General features: G+C 38.1%; 1 protein-coding gene across 1 annotated transcript; it reads left to right on the top strand.

Annotated features, from left to right (window-relative positions):
* Positions 1 to 12,718: 12,718 nt before the first annotated feature.
* On the top strand, positions 12,719 to 19,806 carry CCKAR (cholecystokinin A receptor; the record flags this gene model as incomplete). The annotated part of the gene is made up of 5 exons (XM_084626771.1): positions 12,719 to 12,839; positions 13,499 to 13,750; positions 16,297 to 16,558; positions 18,492 to 18,619; positions 19,280 to 19,806. 5 exons carry the CDS (start codon positions 12,719 to 12,721, stop codon positions 19,804 to 19,806), a joined length of 1,290 nt encoding a protein of 429 aa, XP_084482897.1.
* Between the last annotated feature and the right edge of the window lie 590 nt (positions 19,807 to 20,396).

The raw sequence follows: 20,396 nt of genomic DNA on the forward strand, positions 1-20,396 counted from the left end.
TTAATCAGCAATCTAGTTAGATATGCGTTAGATTCTGTTTTGTTTAAATGGCTGATAAAATAAGTTGTGCTGAATGGAATGTATATTCCTGTTTTTGTGTCTTTTTGTAACTTAAGGTTTTGCCTAGAGGGATTCTCTATGTTTTGAATCTGATTACCCTGTAAGGTATTTACCATCCTGATTTTACAGAGGTGATTCTTTTACTTTTTCTTCAATTAAAATTCTTCTTTTAAGAATGTGATTGCTTTTTCATTGTTCTTAAGATCCAAGAGTTTGGGTCTGTGTTCACCTATGCAAATTGGTGAGGATTTTTATCAAGCCTTCCCCAGGAAAGGGGGTGTAGGGCTTGGGGGGATTTTGGGGGAAAAGATGTTTCCAAGTGGGCTCTTTCCCGGTTATATTTGTTAGGCGCTTGGTGATGGCAGCAATAAAATCCAGGGACAAAAGATAAAATAGTTTGTACATTGGGGAAGTTTTAACCTAAGCTGGTAAAAATAAGCTTAGGGGGTTTTTCATGCAGGTCCCCACATCTGTACCCTTAGAGTTCAGAGTGGGGAAGGAACCTTGACAGCATCTTAAAGAATTCTGACTGAAACTGAAAATCACTGTCTACATTAGTCCAGCACAAATTAACTCAAGAAGAAACTGCAAAACTGAGTTCTAATTTTTGACACACTTTCCCCATTCTAAACAAATAGTTTATAAACATACACATTAGTGTCAATTGGCATGAAAAGAATGCCAATATAGTAAGTAGTTCAATATATTTATTAACATGAAAATGAAATGATGATGTGACATGGGGCCAGAAAAGGTTGCACAACTATCATGCTAATTGGCCCAGATTCAACCTTTAGAGATATATTAGTCGATAATGTTTGTGTTTTTGTGTGTTTACATATATATTGTAAAAAGTCCTATGATAGATTAAACCACTTAAGATATAAACAGAGTAGGAATACATACAAATTCTTACTGTGGAAAGAGGTTCATAACAGTGGGATGCTCCAGAAATCCAAGATAGCATAGTTGTAGTTCAATATATTTATTAACATGAAAATCAAATGATGATGTGACATGGGGCCAGAAAAGGTTGCACAACTATCAGGCTAATTGGCCCAGATTCAACCTTTAGAGATATATTAGTCAATAATGTTTGTGTTTTTGTGTGTTTACATATATATTGTTAGAGGTTAACAATGTAACCAAACAGTTACTGTCTATCGCTGTATTCTGTTAATTCAGATATCAAAAGAAGATATCAACATGTAAATCAATTATAAATGTAATGATATCACTGTCTTAATTTCTCTTTGAAGTTTGTGGTAAATCACAGATTGAGGTCTCCAGTTCCATTCAGGATCACTCTGATATTGGACATTATCCTGAACCTATGGAGTAATTCTAAAAGAACTTTTTGCAGCTCTAAAGCTTACCATCACTACTATGAAATGGACCTAAGAATTTTATTCAAGTCTGTATGGGTAATGATCTTTTAACCAATACTCTCTCTTTTCTTTTTTAATAAATTTTAGTTTAGTTAATAAGAAATGGCTGTAAGCGTGTATTTGGATAAGAGCTGAAATATTCATTAACATGGAGGGTAATGTGTCTGATCCTTGGAGATTGGTAGAACTTTTAATATGATGAACAAGATTTTCAGTAATCCTCATCATATTTGACTAGGCTGTCTAAGTGGGCGCCTAAAGCTGGGTTGCTTTATGGGAGCTGTCTATTGTAGGAGTCTTCTACAATATATTACTAACCAGTAATATATTGTAGAAACTGTTTTGTTGCTACCTTGGTGAAGCTAAGTATTAGAATAACTATCAGTTTGGGGGATTGTCTGGCCCATTCTTTGCAGTTTGCCCTAATTAAGCAATCTCAGCGTGGCCCCCCGGTTTCCCTATCACAGATGAGATGGAAAATATGTTGATAGCATGGTTTCTGCATATCTTGGCTACCCAAAACTCTAATTGACTTCAAGAGATACAGGGCTAAGGGCAAACTTACTAAGGCCATGTTTACTGAGACAGCACTGCAGCAGAGCCTGGAGCCCTGGCAAACACCTCCCTCTCTCCCCTCCCCATGGGGCTGAAGCCCGAAGCCCTGGTGCCCTACCTCCCTCCCCCGTGGGACAGAAGCCACGAGACCAGCCACAGCTGATGCCCCAAATGAGTGGGAGAGCCCTCCAGGAAATTATGATCATTTAAGCCCTGAAGGTAACAAGGTTCAACAGTAGTAAGGGAAGTACTACACGAACTTAAGTTTATGTCACTTTTCCCAGTTGTCAGGACTGCAAAATAAGCATCTGACAGGATGAAAGAAGAAGGACATTAAAAAGGAAAACGTTTTTCAAGATACATCTACACTTCAATAAAAGACCTGCAGCACTGAGTCTCAGAGTCTGGGTCAGTTGACTCAGGCTCATGGGGCTCAGACTGCGGGGCTAAAAATTTTAGTGTAGATGTTTCCCAGTTCAAAAAATAAATAAGGAAAGAGAAATCTAGAAAAATATCTGTTTTTGTCAAATGCTTGTTAAAGAACAATTGGCAGCCACAGGACTTTATATAACATGTTTCAAAAATGTTTTTATGACTTACTTATAAACCCATTAAAATATTGTTATAAAGAAATATTTAGAGAACCCTAATTTAACAGCCCTAATGAGAACTGCTATAATAAGAAGTGAATTACAAAGCACTTTGTTCCTGGATTTTGCCTGTCTCTTTTTTTCAATATGTTGAGTGTTCTCCTTGGCAGCTTTAAAAAATTCTGTGATATAAACAAAGACTGAATAATGAAAATGAATTTATATCTTACATCCTTTCAATCACATTAACTACCTGCACTATATAATATTATATAAACACTGGCAAACAGTCCAAAACTACCTACAGTAATTCTTCCTCAGAATGCATTTTCTTAATGATAATCTAGACAAAAGTATCACCCCTAAGACTCATAGTAATAGCTTTTAAAAGCCTATCCATGGTAAAACTCTGGAAATTCTTACTCTTTGTCAGTGTTTGGATAATATTTTGGAATGACTTTATACGGAAATTATTTGAAGTTTAAATTTATTGTGACTGTGTGGTCATTAGATGGTGATATTCAGTATTGGTAACACTGTCTATGGGCCTGACCTTGTCTCTCTTAGTCACAAAAGTAATCCCGTTGACTATAATTGCCCTCCATTTTGACATCCAAATGACTGGAGACCATAAGGTTTATCAAGGAAGTCCGTAAGAACCAAATACAAGGAATTTTGTCCAGTTCGACAAGGAAATAAACAGCTTAGGCACAGCCCATCAAAATTTCCAAAAACAGTGGGCTAGGGGGCAGATCTTCAGGTGGTGTAAATTGTCACACCTCCCGAAGTCAATGGAGCTATGACAATTTACACCAGCTGAAGTTTTGCTCCATATTCTGATTTCAGTTAGTTCAATAATTAGTCCAGATTTACAGTGGTGTAACTAAATATCAGAATATTGCCCTCAGACTGTGATTAAAAAAGAACAAGACTCAGGCCCCAGTCCAGCAAGGTTCTTAATAATGTGTCTAACTTTAAGCATCTGAATAGTCCCTATGAAGTCTAGGGCACCAGGCACAAAATGTGACTATCTACCTTAGGGTTCTATACTGCCATCCATTACTGTAGCATCTGCGTGTTTTGCAGCTAAAATCAGTAGCAATAACAAAGTTGTTAGCAGATGCATTGGAGTCTCTGGCGCTTCTCTTTTTTGGGGATCAAAACTTGGCTTGTGTTAGGGTTTTTTATTTGTTTTTTAGGAGGAGGGTTGGCTTTTGGGAGTGGTGGGACTGGCAGGGAATAGAAAACAGTGTTGACTGTAAAAATTCACTTATGCTGGAAAGGCTTTCTGAAAGAGGAAAGTGTCACGCTGTCTGGAGTGGTTTCCAACTGTGAGTGCCTGTCTCAGAGTAGACTGTCAGAAAACAAGGGCAGACATCCCAAACTGGGATCTATAAGTAGATTTCACCAAGCCAGTTACAAATGTGAACTCCTGGACCACTATATCAGCCTTACCATGGAGTCACACACAGACAGTATTCTTAGATTCTCCAACCTATCTTGCCACCCAGACAAACTGAATTTGTGATCATGGTTACTTACACCAAAAATCACATCACATCAGGTTTCTTCCAGTCCTAAGGGACCAGTCACATACCCCAGATCAATTGTCACTCCAGAGCTTACACCAAAAATGACGTTGGGAGCCAATTCTGTAGTAAATTAACTAAAAATTTATTAACTAAGAAAAAAGAATGAGCGTTATTGAGATGTTAAATCAGGTAAAATATATGTACAGGTAAATCACAGTTTGTAACTCCAAATGGTAGCAGTAATGTAATAAACTGCCAGTTTCCCAAAAGTTCTTTCAGAGCTACCCAGAATAATTCTGGGGAATCTTTGTCTTCTCATTCAGTTATTCTGCCCTGTTAGAATCCAAACAGTCCAGAGATAAAGGATCTTTCTTTTTAGAATTTTCACATAGAAAGCAAGTAGACCGTGTTCCTGCCCACCTGGGCTTTTTCCTTTGATGATGGTGGGTGAGGAATGCACTAAGACTTTTGACCACCGACCATATACATAACGGCCACTTGTTTTGAAATTATAATTTTCTGTTCAAATCCTTAAATCCTTCATTAGCATTTCGCAAGATTTTTTGATGGGTAATTTAGTTACAAGGGTATTTATCATGTAAATGTTTGCTATTACATTATGGTAGGAACAGATAATCAAAAACAATACAAGTAACATTCCACTAGTTTTCATGAAGTTTAAATATCTGAATACACACTCATACATCTAACCATTACTTTGGTTTACACAAGTGCATTGACCTGAATATACTCTAAGATGATCCTGGTCATCCAGTGTCACAGAAAGTTTTGCGATGTTTTCTAAAAGTAGTCAGACTGTGTTCACTTGATCTCTTTGGGAAGGTTATTCCAGATCCAGAGCCCCTGGATTGAGAAAGCTTTGCCCCAGCTCTCATGTGCTTCATGCTGGGCTTCATGATCAGCATTGTCTCAGAGGATCAAAATTCAGTCTTTGATGGACCTGGGGCTTGATCCATTAATTGTTTTAAAAATGAAGACCAAGGCCCAGGTCGTCAAAGTTATTTGGGGGCCTAATTGCCATTGAAATCAATGGGAGTTAGGCCTCTAAATGCCTTTGAGAATCTGGGCCCAGGGTTTTAAACTGACATTGAAAGCTGACTGGGACCCTAGGTAGGGATTTGAGCATGGGCCTGACAGGACTATTCATGTGCTTAAGCTTAGGCATACCTTGAGTACCTCAAGGCCTCAAAAGGAAAATGGGCATTTTCTGCTCATCCTCTACATGACAAGGGTTCATTACATTTCTGGAGGTCTCATGGTTAACTTTTTTAGATGACACCACAAGTTTGATATGGAACCCACAGTGCCATGAGAAACTGAGGTAGTTATGTGATGGGACATACTCTCACTTTTAGGCTAACAAGAGAATCTCCAAAAGTAAAGACAACTAGAATGTTCAGTTTCTTATATGGACAACTTACAACAAATAACATAACCCTGACAGTCAGATGAAAGTTTAAGACTGATAGTGGAAGTGAACCTTTTAATAAATACTAATATGGATTAAAATGTGCACCTCTGTAAATTCTTCTACCAGAGCCAATACTTTTCTAGCTACTTCACAGTTGGTTCTCCTCAACCAAGGGTTATACTTATATTTAGGAATTCAACTGGTAGCCTAGCTAATAAAAACAGTAGAATTTTGAAGGAACTAGTTGTCTTTTATGCAAATTAATATTTCTTTGATGCTTCAGACTTACATCATAAAATTCAAATAATTTCTAATTCTATAGAAAAATTAATGCCCACTTGATCTGGGCTTGATCTGACTCTGCTTCTCTTCAGAGCAGTGTGGCTTGCCCAAGCGAATAGATCACAGACTAGGACTCAGGAGACCTGGTTCTTTTCCTAGCTTGGCCATGGGCATATTAGGTGATCTTTGGCATGTCACTTTATCTCCCTGTTACTCAGTTTTCTCACCTGTAAATGGATATTCATAATGATAGTGACCCCTTTTGTAAAACTCTTTGAGATCTACTGATAAAAAGCACTACAGAAGAACGAGGTATTGTTGTTATCTATTCTTCTTACTGACCAGTGTCACTTAAATGAGGCCATAAACATTTTCACAAACATTTTAGCAAACCAAATGACATATGTGGTGATTTCTGTTGCATGTTTCATTTCCGGACATGTTTCATTCTTGGTAGATCTGCTTCACACTTCAGAAGCCTGCTTGGTTTTATACGGTGTGAGCCCATTTTCCTGGGAATCATGGACTGGGTTACCTAATGAAGAATGAGCATTTAATCAAATGGGATGGGCCTAGGTGACATAAGTTCTGATGAAGTTTTTTTTCTTTATAATGTTCTTAGATTCTTATTTTGAGTAAAGAACATCAGCTCAGATCCTCAAAAGATATAGAGGCACCTCACTCTCATTGAAATCAATGCTGTTTTCAAAATAATTTTGTTTCCCAAAATATCATGCATTTTACAAATCCATGAGTCTGATTTAGATCACACACCAAAGTGTCAGAGCAGTTACACCAGTGTGAAACTGGCATATAAGTGGAATCAGATCCGGGCCCAGTTCTGTATTTTGATACAAACATCCTTTAAATAAGCTCTCTTATTTTATTTGGTATAACAAAAAACCTAAAGCCAAACTTATATTTTCACATTGAAAGAAGCAATTACTTTTCCAGACTTATTACTCTCAAAGTGGAGTTGCTATTTAAATTTATATAAGGAATGGGATCTTTGAGCACTGGTTTCAGACTAGTGAATTACTGAAAAAATAAACACAATAGAGCCTCACTCTTAAGAAAAAATGATTAGGCAAGCATAAACATATATGACTTTTTATTAGACAAGCATAATTCTCTTTATTTTGTAGTCTAGAATACTGACACGAAATGATAAATTGTAGCAATTATTTCTGCTGTTAAACTAGCGTTTCCCATGTTTGACAGCAGCACTGGAATGACATCAACTGGAGAGAAAAGGGATTAAGGTTAATAATATATTATCTTTATTTTAACAGCACATTCTGCTCAAGTAAGAGGTATTACTATATGCATTTATTTAAAATATTTGAAAAGCCATAACATTGTCTAAATTCTTCAGCTTTAACACAATTAAGGCCACGAAGAAACATATTTCAATTATTATTGTTTTTTTATGTTGTTAATAAGAATAGAGATACTCAAGAATGATTCTTGACTGAAGCTTACAAAGTCCATTCCCAACTAGGGCATACTGATGGTAACATTAATTAAATCCAGGTGGAAGAGAGATATTCAAATTGTTATTTCTCCTAAACCATGGGAACATACTGTGGGAACTATGACACTCAAAAGCTTCATAAAGAAGTCTTTTCTTTTTTCCATTAAATCATAAGGTAAATGACTCTTGTGTGTGTATTTCTCTTTAAATCAGTGTCAAATTATCATATTATCCACTCATTCTACATTGTCTACACATACACGACACGTAGGGAAAGAGTGCCTCCCACCCAGATTTCTGCTTGACCTGCCCCAACCCCGCAGGACCTGGGGGGATTGGCTGCCCTGGCTCAGGGAGGTGGGGCTGGAAGTTCCTTCCTGAGGAGACACAGGGGGCGGTCACGTGTCCTCCCCTTTACATTATGTCCCTCAAGTATCAGGAAGCACTTGTTGTCTGTGTCTATGTGTTTAATTTGATACTGTACAACATGTGCCATATGCTGTGTGATTTTCTGTACAATTTCAAGTATTGGACCTGATCCAACAACTAGTAAAGTCAATGGAATTACTCCTATTGACCTCAATGGGTACTGGATTGTGCTTTAGGCCTGCTATTTTATAGTAAGTAGCAGGCCTAAAGCACAAGCACATTTAAAAATATGCTTATGAATTTTGATACTCAGACTATATAATTTTAATTATTATGTATTTGTATGGTGGTAGCATTTAGGAGAGTCATAGACCAAAACCCCATTGTGCTAGGTGCTGTACACACAACAAAAAGACAGTCCCTACTTCAAAGAGTTTACAATCTAAGTAAAAGAAAAGAGACACAGCATGTGGATGCAAACTGACAGACAGAGGAGCACAAGGAAACAAGGAGACAGTACTTCTCAGTGTAATAGGTAGTGGTCTATTATGAAATTAGTCAGTTATGTATACAATAAAGAGCGAAACAACTTAAAAGAGCAGTTGTTCAAACCTTACCAAACAGAGCATGGTTACTGGCTCTGTATTACAGACCATCAGATATTAAATTTTAGCAACAAACATTTTCAGAGGTATATAAAATGCCTAGCCCTTGCAGCATTCAATATAAAAACCTAGGTAGTATTTTTCAAAATGGGAAGGTAAGGGTTCTTTGTAAGTTTTAACTCAGCTATTCAGTCAGCTTGTTCTACAGATGTCAAAACTAAAAATTAACTTTAAGTAGTAAAAACACACAATTCATCCTCCATTCATCCCCCCTCAAAAAAACCTCAAACCCTTTGCTAGCACCAATTTTTTGCCAATTCTTCCTTGAGAAGCCTATATCTTTGCCCTGTCTCTTGTGATTCCCTGGCTGCTTCAGGATTACAGAGTCCTGTCTGAGTGACCCCAACACCATCTGCTAGACAGCACTTCATTTTTTGGAGCGGTCCCAAATGGTCCCCAACTGACTCTCTTCCCTCCTGCCCTAAAGCCATTCCCTCATTGACTAAGGGGAAGGGTATCTCTGAAGCTCCACCCACATCCCCACTCAGGCTGCTCATTGAGAGAGAAGAGGAAGAGACATCTACCCACCTGGCTACTTACTCCATTCCACTGCTTTTATTTTAGATCAGAACTTATGGGGACGTCATGCGGGGGGGTGGGGAGGGAGAGACTGCTCAGCCCAGGTTATATTGGTAAATCTGGGAGCTAGGGAGCCAGAGACAAGACCGGCACTCAGACTGTGTCCAGCAGTCTCAATAAAAGTTGCCTTTGTATTCATTATAACATGGTCTGCTTACCTTTTCATGTTATATTAATGGCAAGGACACGATACACACATCAGGACACTAGCTACTAACCCAGAAACAAATATTAAGATATAAGCCAGGGGTGGCTAACCTGTGGCTCCGGAGCCACATGCAGCTCCTTGTACAGGCACCGACTCCGGGGCTAGAGCTACAGGCATCAACTTTCCAATGTGCCGGGGGGGTGCTCACTGCTCCACCCCTGGCTCTGCCACAGGCCCTGCCCCCACTCCACTCCTTCCTGCCCCCTCCCCTGAGCCTGCTGTACTCTCACTCCCTCCCCTCCCACCCCAGAGCCTCCTGCATGCCACAAAACAGCTGATCAGGAGGTGCAGGGCCAGAGGGGGAGGCGCAGATTGGCAGGGCTGCCGGTGGGCGGGAGATGCTGGGAGTGGGGGTGGGGGGAGCTGATGGGGGGCTGCTGACGTATTACTGTGGCTCTTTGACAATGTACATTGGTAAATTCTGGCTGCTTCTCAGGCTCAGGTTGGCCACTCCTGATATAAGCAATATCAAAGCTGCAGGAGAAAAGAATCTGAGAGAAAATCCAACCTCAAGTAGCAATATATACAGAGTAAAAAAACAACAAATGATTTATTGCTAACACCAGCCAACCAATGCAACTGGAACTGAAAACACAGCAAATCATTCCACTACTACAAGTCTTTGCCAAGCAGGAAAATATTTTCTGGTGGAGTGTGTAGCAGAGGAGAGCCCCTCCTTCATCAAGATGTGACTAGCTAGAGCAACAGTCTGAAATCTTTCTAAGAGCAAAGCTCTAATTCTACCACAAGTTATTGGATGTAAGAATTACTTGACAAAATTCTATGGTCTGTATTATGAAGGAGGTCAGACTAGATGATCATAATGGTCCTAAATCTATTAAAGTTATGAATCTGCAGATCCTAAGCACCCATTTTGCATACTAATTTTTCACAGCAGAAAGGAGCCTAAAACCAAAGAAGCTCTCACTGAAGTGAGTGGAATGCAAATAAAGAGTGCAGGATCAGAATCTTGACTGGAGGAGTGCAAACACTGTAGTAAGACTTAGAGGAAAGTTGTAAAATGCTGTTTTATTTTGGTCTGATGACTCTTGGATCACTTACAGCAAAGTAAATGCTTAATAGTAGTGTTTGGCAGCTCAGCATGTTTCCTGCTTCATCTTAGTCCTGGTCTACACTTGGGGGGAGATCGATCTAAGTTATGCAACATCAGTTATGTGAATAACATAGCTGAAGTCAGATTTCAGAGTAACAGCCGTGTTAGTCTGTATTCGCAAAAAGAAAAGGAGTACTTGTGGCACCTTAGAGACTAACCAATTTATTCTCAAATAAATTGGTTAGTCTCTAAGGTGCCACAAGTACTCCTTTTCTTATAGCTGAAGTCGACGTACTTAGATCTACTCACCGCAGTGTCTTCACTACGGTGAATTGACTGCTGTCGCTCCCCCGTTGACTCTGCCTGCGCCTCTCGTGGCGGTGGAGTACAGGAGTCAACGGGAGAGCGCTGAGGGATCGATGGCTGCCCACCGGTCTGGTGGGCAGTGTAGACATACCCTCACTGTCTTTCCAATATTATCACCCATCAGGAAAAGAAAAAAACAAAAAGTGTAGTGATCCTTTCAAATCAGTTTTTTTGTTTTTCTTGTGCATCCTATGCATTGAATCAGCACATCTGCAAGTTGCCCTTTTAAATATATGCAGGAGCTTGGAATCAGCTGTAATTCCCACTTGGCCCATCTGAAATTGGCAGTGAAAGTGTTCAGTAAATACTGAAATAACCCAAAATTCACTCCTGCATTTAAATAACAATCTCTCTGCCATTTCATGTAAGAGTTGGTTAGTACCATCTCTGTGATTTATTTTGTAAAATAAGAATTTAAAGATGAACTGGCAAGCTAGACCTCAAACTCAGTTATTCAAAGATTGATGTACCTAATGTTCAAATTAACCTGCTGTAAATATTGAAACAAGTTGTATTTAAAGCTATTTCTCTCAGGTAAAATTCTAAATTAAAAAAATATCCCAGAATGTATAATTCTATAATGTCACAGATAGAAAAAGGCTCCTAGGTTTGTATCATATATGACATATTCCTGGAAAGAGGAAAGGAGTGTTGCCTGCTGAACTTAGTTTATTTCATTCTGATGGAGTTACATTAAATACATTATATACATTGATCAAAAATTTGACTGTTTTACCTCAGATTAGAAAATTTACAAGAGTCTGTACAACAAATTGATAAGGATCATAATAAACCTTTTCAAGGCATGAGAGCAATTTAGACTTGATCTGCAGTGTTGCTGTATACCCCTCCCCCCCCCCACACACACAAACCCATAAATGTTCCAGAAAATGTGGCTGTGCATCAGAGTTTGGAGGAGCTGGAAAATAAATCCAGGCCCTCCAATCTTGTTATATTAGGTAAAGAAGGGGTCTGAAGGACATAATCCTGTTAGTGCTCTCCCTTTTTAAAAATAAATTTGACTTCAATGGAGTAACAGCAGGGATGAATTTATTCCATTATTATTCAGTAATTTCTTGTAGTGAATTATGTCTATTAATTTTTCCTTGGCTTACACGCAGCTTTAGGTTTACACACTTTGTAGAAATAGGAGAATGAAGACAGTGTTTGGAGAAAAACATAATCAGAAGTAGATGTTGTTTATTCATTGTTGCTATCTTGTAGTCTAATTACAGATAATGCAAGTGCAATGGAATTTATGAAACTTTCGTCTAAGCCCATACTCAGAGAAAATCCACAGGATTCTTCTTATATTAACAAACAATATTCATATTGCACTTTTATACGGCCTGATCCAAAGCCCATTGAAATGGATGGAAAGACTCCCAATGATTTCAGTGGACTTTGGCTCAGGCCCCTATAGTGCTTTCCATATGAGGATCCCAAAGTGCTTTCCAAAGGAATATAAGTATCATTATCCCCATTTTACAGGAACCTGAGTGATAAATTACTCCATCTGTTACTTAGCCAGTCTTCCAGTTGTACCTAGAGATGTTACTGCATTTTTTCCAAACTTAAAAGAAACCAAATTGTTTTTATATAAAGAAATAAAACTGTAGACATACAAAGCTCTAACCATGTTTCTTCTTTTCTGCATCCTTTTGTTCAAGTATTTCCTATTACCATGTTAAATATTGTTAGCTGGAAGAGTGATTTGTTATATCATTTTATTGCTCATGATTTATTATCTGTGGCAATAACAGATTCACATAGAGAGGTATTGTAGATATGTGAGCTGAAACAATCTTGCAAGGGGTTAATTTTGTAATCGCTATCTAGTATGTTTATAATCCCAACACTAACCCAGTAATAGAAGGGGGGGGGCGGATCTAGAAGGTACAGGAGAAGACGTGTGTGTTCATGCTTTTCTCTCATGCATCTCAACTGCTTTATATGCTACTGGAATAAATCTTTTTCATTCTGAACAGAGTTCCTTGTACTGGATATTCCTTATGGCTAGCTGAAAAAAGACTTACTTGGAAAACCTTTGTAACATCTTTTCACTGCAGACTTCATTCCAGAATATTTTTGCTCATAGAAAGAATGGGCAGATAGTTGCAAATCCACCTTCATCACATATAAGCTAACCTGTGGAGACTGAAGAATGGAAATAGTTGATGACAGCCTTCTTGAGAATGGAACCAATATTTCTGCTTTCCTGTGTGATATTGTCATGGAAAATGATACGTTTTTCTGTGTGGATGACTCACCTCATCCTGCTAAAGGTATGTGGAGGAAAATAGATTTTTCAGACATCACCAGTTCCAGCTGAAGGCAAACTCATGGATATTTCAAGAAAAACAGGTACACAAAGGTTTGTAGGTGAGGCAGTGTGAAAATAACCATTTGTTGCTAAATTAGGGTAAGAAACAGACCAGCAAGAACTTTGTATGTCCTGTTTTTCCAGATTATAAATACATCTAGAGAGTAATACTCAGTTAGAATGGAATGTAAACCGTACTGATAATTGTTTAATGAAACAATTTTATATTGCTCTTGAATAATTATATAACAACGAAGTTATCCGATCTAATACAGTATGTGGAAGCAACTAACGTGAAATTATAACACTGTTTGTAGCTGCTAAAGAAAATTTTCTCATGTATTAAAATAATATAGATTGTCATAATGTTTCTTACTGTCTCAAAGAACAGTTCAGATAGGTCAGAATCAGGCCCAGGACTTCTAACTTCCACCAGTTTTACTTTGGTGTAATGATATGACTTCAGTAGATTTGCATAAGTAAGATAAAAATCAAGTCTACTGCCTTGAATGATGAGCAGTCTTCACCTTTTGGTTAACGAATGAAACCCCTGTAATAAAAATTAATTAGTTTTATGATTTTCATATTTCATAACTGATTCTTTATTGTGGCAATTTTCAGATTTACATCAGACAGTTCGAATTCTGCTATATTCGTTGATATTTTTGCTCAGTGTCGTGGGGAACACACTGGTAATTACAGTGTTGATAAGAAACAAAAGAATGAGGACCGTCACTAATATATTTTTGCTGTCGCTGGCTGTCAGCGACCTAATGCTTTGCCTTTTCTGCATGCCTTTCACCCTCATTCCCAACCTGCTGAAGGATTTTATATTTGGTAGTGCTGTTTGTAAAACTGCCACCTACTTCATGGGTAAGTCTCTGAATTTTATACCTACTTTAAAGTAAATAACCCATTAAGTTTGTGAGATACTAAACAAGGGCCAGATCCTTTAAAGTGCCAAGCACTCTCAACACCTGCTAAGCAGGACTGATTGGGCATTAACACCTTATTGGAAAGATCAGCACTAAGGAACAAAATTAGCCCGGGCAGTCACATGAAGATGGGAAAAAAGCATATTCTATAAAACCCTTTTTCTTTCATTAAAATTTGACTTAAAGTGCTACAAGAACACAGGGGTGCTGGGACAATTTTTATAGTGGGGGTTCTGAGAGCCATCGAACCAAACTGTAAACCCTGTATAATGGAATCCACTTCAAGCCAGGGGGTGCAGCAGCAAACCCCAGTACTCCTACTTCCAGCACCTATGTGAAAAGATATTAGTAAAAGTGTCACCCCCCTGTAATCAGCAAAAATTCTCCCTGTGTACTGTATGCAGAGTCATATCTGATAACCTTGATAACAAAAGTTAATACTCTTATTAGAGCTGAAGAGACAGCTCTGCACAGCTCTGGGGCGTAATCCTGCAAGATGCTGAGCTCTCTAGTCTCATCTAACATAACACTGAAGCATATGCTTACATTAGGCACATCCTTAAGTGTTCTGCTGGATCGGGCTCAGCACCTTGCAGGGTCAAGCCCTGGAGAGGAACTGCTTTCTATTCCTTCTTGCATATCACCAACAGAATCGTTATTGTTCTAATTACAGGGCAAATAAAATAGGATTGTACAAGGGTAACCATTACCAAGAGCAGAATTTGGCCCACAGAATTTCTACTACTGCTGACAAATGAGAAGGAAACATTCTGATTTTGCAATCCCAGGTGGAATTTGCAGGGCTGTCAGAACAAATATCCTTTCATTTTTTTAACTGATCAAATATGATCAGGAGTCACTGAGAGACAAATATGGAGCCTAATGATACTATTTTTATGGAGTCATATTTAAAAGACCACCATCACTTTCAATATGCTTTGGCTTCATCTGCCTCCCACTAGAGAAGTGGATCCATGAACTGCCTGGTTTATAAATTATCTGATAAGTGATACTGTCTCAACTTTTTAGATTTAATTTTTAAAAATGTAAAAAGAAAAGAGGGAATTCTGAAAAGTTTATGTTATCTCAAAATGAGACTTAGCAATTAATTACAAGAACCTCAGAATTTCTGTTTAACCTGTGCCCTTGAAAACTATGATGTAATGTGAGAATACATTTTGGAAGTGTGGGAATGGGAACTCAACATCTTTGCTTAGATATAATCAATAAAAGTAAAGGTTGTATTTAAACATGTAATGAATTACTGACATAAAAATAAAAATTACTGAAGCATTGTATTTTTTATATTTCAATTTAAGTATTACCAGTTACACACACACACACATATATATACACACACACATTACACACACACGCGCGTGTGTGTGTGTAATTGGTAACACTTAAATTGTAAAACTTCATATTAGAATATATTCCCTTTGTGTGTGTGTGTGTACACACACACACACAAAGGGAATATATTCTAATATGAAGTTTTACAATTACAAAGTTAATTGTATTTTAAGACTCAGAAGGTGAATTGTCCCATAAGCGATCTGGGTTAACAGAGGAACTGTAATGATGAACAGATATTTAAAATAATTATATCATCCAGGCACTTTAGCTGTCATTTTTTGATGTAGAAAGATTGTGAATATGAATCAGTGTAAACTACAGATGATTTTTGCAAAGGAAACTGATGTAAAAATGTTCATATTTTATATTTTTACCCCAAATATTTACCCTAGAAAAGGTAATTTCATAACATAAAATTCTTGTGTGACATAAATCTGAGGATCAGGAATATTTCTAGTCATACAGTAAACACATCAGAGGTCCACAGTGAAAAAAAAATTGCACATATCATTGAAAGTTTGAAGTATTGTATACGATGAGGAAAAGAAATTAACGAACATTTTTATAGAAAATGGGTCTGATTCCTACTGGATTATTCCAGTTTTATGCCATTGTGACTCCACTAAAATCTACGAAAATGTAACTTTTTTTTACTGAATTTTATCAAAACAGGAAGTTAGGTTGTCAATCAAACAAGATACTTGCTTTTTTTAATTAAAATTAAAATCATACCTGATTCACTGCTTTGTTCCTCCCGATGCACACTAGTGTAACCCCACTGATTCCACTGGTTATGTTTCCATGAAGATATACTAGTGTAAAAACTGGAGTAATACAGAGATGAATCAGGACCAAAGCACTTTGATTGATAACAGCTTCCTGCGTTGATGGAACTAAGTCAAAAGACGTCAATTGTTTTTTCATACACATCAGTAGTTACACAAGCATAAATCTGGAGCATCATAAAGGTAAATCAGGTCCACCTCTGTTAACTTAATGAGTTGTGAAAATATGACTAATGCTATATTTTCATTGTTTGCATATGTGCATGGAAATTTAGCAAGTTTATCTACAAAGAGCCATCAGCCTTTTAAAACAAGAATCCATTTCTTTGTTTTATATATTTAGGTGTTTCAGTAAGTGTATCTACGTTCAACCTGGTTGCCATATCTTTGGAGAGATACAGTGCTATTTGCAAACCCTTGCAGTCCAGGGTATGGCAGACAAAATCTCATGCCTTGAAGGTGATTGCTGCTACCTGGTGTCTCTCCTTTACCATCATGTCACCATACCCAATTTACAGCAAACTGGTGCCTTTTACAAAATATAACAACAGCACAGCTAACATGTGTCGCCTCCTTTGGCCAAGTGATGTCATTCAGCAGTCGTGGTAAGATATAATTGACTATTAAACAACATATAATTATCTGGCAGAAAATAGGATTACATGGTAGCCTTAAGCCTGTTGAAAATCAATTATTAACCATTAGTGACTGTTTATAATTCTTTTATGCTTGTTTAAAAAGTCACAAGAATTTCTATTTTTAATTGCTGCTCTTTTTTGTATTTAAATACATTTATTACTTTTGCTTCACATCTGGGTGATATATGTAAAGGGCCAGTGATTCTCAAACTGTAGTCTATGAAGCTGCCACTGTCACTGAAATGAAGGCATCTTTCAGACTTCCAGCAGTGATGCTTCTTGTCAGTATAGCTCGGACTGTTTTATTTTTTGTATATCCAGAGGATTTGTTTATTTTTAACAATTAATCTTTTTAAAAGCCACATGTATCTCTGTGCCCCTTCCAGGACTGATTCACTTCGTTGTCTACATTTCTTTGATGCAGTTTCAATTGAGAACAAATATGATGACATGAAAACTGGAGAAGTAGCAAATGTACCTCAGAACAGAACCAACCTAGTGACTAGAGAGATTAGTGAAGAGGGGGCAGCAGGCTTTTAGGGGACAGTCAGTGTTAATAAATGTCCACGCTCAAGGAGAGTGAATAAACGGCACAGAAATAACATAGGGACATAATCAAGGAGCTGCACCGTTGCATTAAAGCAAGCTCATTTTTCACTCTTTAATACTTTCCTAATATTTCTTTTTCCTGTAACCAAGCACTTTAGTTGGTGCAGGGAAGATATAGGATTTTTCCTACTGTCTTAGTGGGAGGCAGAACAGGTCTATAGTTTGCACCACCTAAATATGGCGCATGCATATAAATATTTATTTGATGTTAACCTTTTCAGTAGTTTAAGGTACTTGCCATAATGAGGATGTCTGAAGAGAAAAGCTAAAAGGCCAAATTCTGCACTCAGTTACACCAATGTGAATCCAGAGCAAGTCCAGTGAATTTGTAGCAATGTTCCTGCAAGGAGCAAATGTTTAGGCTCAAAATATATGATTGATTTGTTAATAAAGTACCTTAAAGCAAAATAATTTCCCTGGGTGTGGTACCATTAGAGAAACTGCTTATGTTTTGTTATGTAGTATATTTACCCATATGCAATCAAATATTCAAGGATTTTCTTTAAAGTGGAATCTCTCCTATGGAAGGGGTTCAGCAGAAAAATAAAAGCCCAAACTGTACCATCTTTCCTTCAGAATCTGTATGAGGCTATAGGGGAATAACGTGCATCTCCCTCCCAGTGCCTGCCTCTGGGGGGGGGGGCACACTCCTCGGGGCGGGGAGGGGGAAGCAGGAAGGGGCACAATCCCACTCCATGGATGTAATGATCCAGGTTGACGAGGGAGAGGAAAGGGGAAACAGTTGTACCAGGGTCCCAAGATCATCACTCCCTCCTCCCCGGAAGTCTGAAACATCTGTAATAAAGTGAAATGGGAGAGGCTGGGGACCTAGCAAACATGACGAACTGGGGCCCAAAATTTCTCTTGAAAGTTAATGGCTAATATCAGCATCTCACTTAAGCACAGGTAGCTGCTCATTTGAAGTTCCACTGGACAAGCTTTTATATCATAAAAACCACCACCACCACCACCACCACCAACATGATTCTGGTCTCGGTAGAGGACAGATATTGAATGGGCACAGAGATTGAAGCATCTTTTTAGCCCTATGTGCCTCTGAGGGTGAGATACATTGGGTGGACAGTGTGGAGAAGCCAGCTCTGCTGTTGTTCGCACTGTACTATTTCTGTGGAGAAAAAGAGGATTCCAGCTTCCAGGGCTGCCAATAGAGTACCTCTTATCAGCCCTAAAAACATTTCACCCAGATCTTTAGAAAAGAAACAAAAATATACAGCTGCTTCCCTGTATTTCTGCTGTTCCCTAATCTCAGTCTCTTTTGCGGCTTCCTCAGGTACATTTTCCTGTTGCTCATCCTCTTTCTTATACCTGGTATTGTAATGATGATTGCATATGGCTTAATCTCTTTGGAACTATACAGGGGAATAAAGTTTGATGTCAGCCAGAGAAAATCTTCACGAGGTAACAGCATGTTTGCATTTGTTTTTGTTTTGTTTTAAGTTTATCTTTGAAGATGTGAATAGTAGAGCTGAGTCAATAATTTATCATATAAATGCCATCTCTTTTTTGTTTACAAAACATCTATGAGCAGATTGCAGAACTATTGCATGTATTTGTTAACCAAAATTATTGGCAAATTTCTTCAGTGAATAATCCATCATCTGCAGATTATTTGCAAAGAGTTCAGACAGGCTATTTGTAATTCCCAATGTTTTAGTTACATAAACTAAATGGATATTGTTTCTGGTCACAGGTTAGATTATTTTGGCTATTAAGCAATGTGACAGGAATTGTAAATTTAACCTAAAAAATACAATTCAAAAATTACTTCCAGCAGAAATTTGAGCATTCAATCTTAATGTTCCTTTTTTGCCAGTTTTCACAGTAGTAGAGACATTTAGATGTTCATAGAAAGGGAACACCAGATGTTCACAAAAATGACTGAATCAAAATTCACTTTAGAATTGGAATGACAGTTTTTACCACTAGTTGCTCATCATCCATGAAGGATTTTGTTTACTTCAAAATTTAGACTCCACTAATCTGTTTATATTTTGAATCACTATTCAGAAATGTTCTGTGTTACATATTTATGTGAGTGCTGCTGATTTGTACATACAGAAAGGAAAGCCAGCACCAGTAGCAACAAATATGAGGATGGAGATGGATGCTACCTGCAGAAAACCAAAAAGAAGAGAAAAATGCCACTGCAACAGCTTTCTGCCACCAGCATCATCAAAATAGACAGGGTCAGAAGCAACAGCTCAACTGCCAACTTGATGGCCAAGAAACTTGTCATCCGCATGCTGATGGTGATTGTGATTTTGTTTTTCCTTTGCTGGACTCCCATCTTCAGTGTAAATGCCTGGCGTGCATTTGACACCACATCAGCAGACCAACTTCTCTCAGGAGCTCCTATCTCCTTTATTCATTTGCTCTCCTACACTTCTGCCTGTGTGAACCCCATCATCTACTGCTTCATGAACAAGCGCTTCCGCATGGGCTTTCTGGCCACTTTCACCTGCTGTCCCAAGCAGAAGCCTCCAGTAGTAAAAGGAGAGATTGGAGATGAGGAAGAGGGGAAGACAACAGGGGCATCTCTCTCCAGGTACTCTTACACACACATGAGCATGTCTGCTCCCCCATGAACTGCTATAGAAAAGGAAAGGTTACACATGGCCAAGAGAAATTCAAACCCTTATCTTCTTGTCTCGTCTTGGAAAGGCGACTAAGGTTTGATTTATAACATGACTTAGTTCTGAAGAGATGAAAACACCACAGTTAAGCAATTAGCTGGTAGGAAATGCCGGGGGAATTGTATGGGCCAGGGACACTGCTAGGGTCTGTGCTTTGTGTCACCTCCATTTCTAAAAAGAGACTGGAGCTTTTAGGCTCTGTGGAGGTAAAGGATTTTGAAACCAGCTCTCCAGCATGGTGCATTTGTACTAAAGCCTCCTGTAAACATATTCTATAACTTGAAGGTGTCCTTTCCACCGGAAGTTTGGCTCACTCTTTTCATGCAAAATTGCAGTTTTTAGATATAGCTCAGAGTATCTCTTGATATTTCCAAGACACTGATAGATTGGGGTTCCTTATCAGTCCTGATTACAAATTTCTATTTTTATATTTTATGGTTAAATACCCATTCCATGAAATCAAAATATATTGGCTATTTTCATAGAACTTTGTCATCCTTATTTTAGCTGAGCTATCATCCTTTGAAATTCTTGGTTTAATG

Source organism: Lepidochelys olivacea (assembly GCF_965140295.1).
Source record: "Lepidochelys olivacea isolate rLepOli2 genome assembly, chromosome: 4".
NCBI lineage: Eukaryota > Metazoa > Chordata > Testudines > Cheloniidae > Lepidochelys > Lepidochelys olivacea.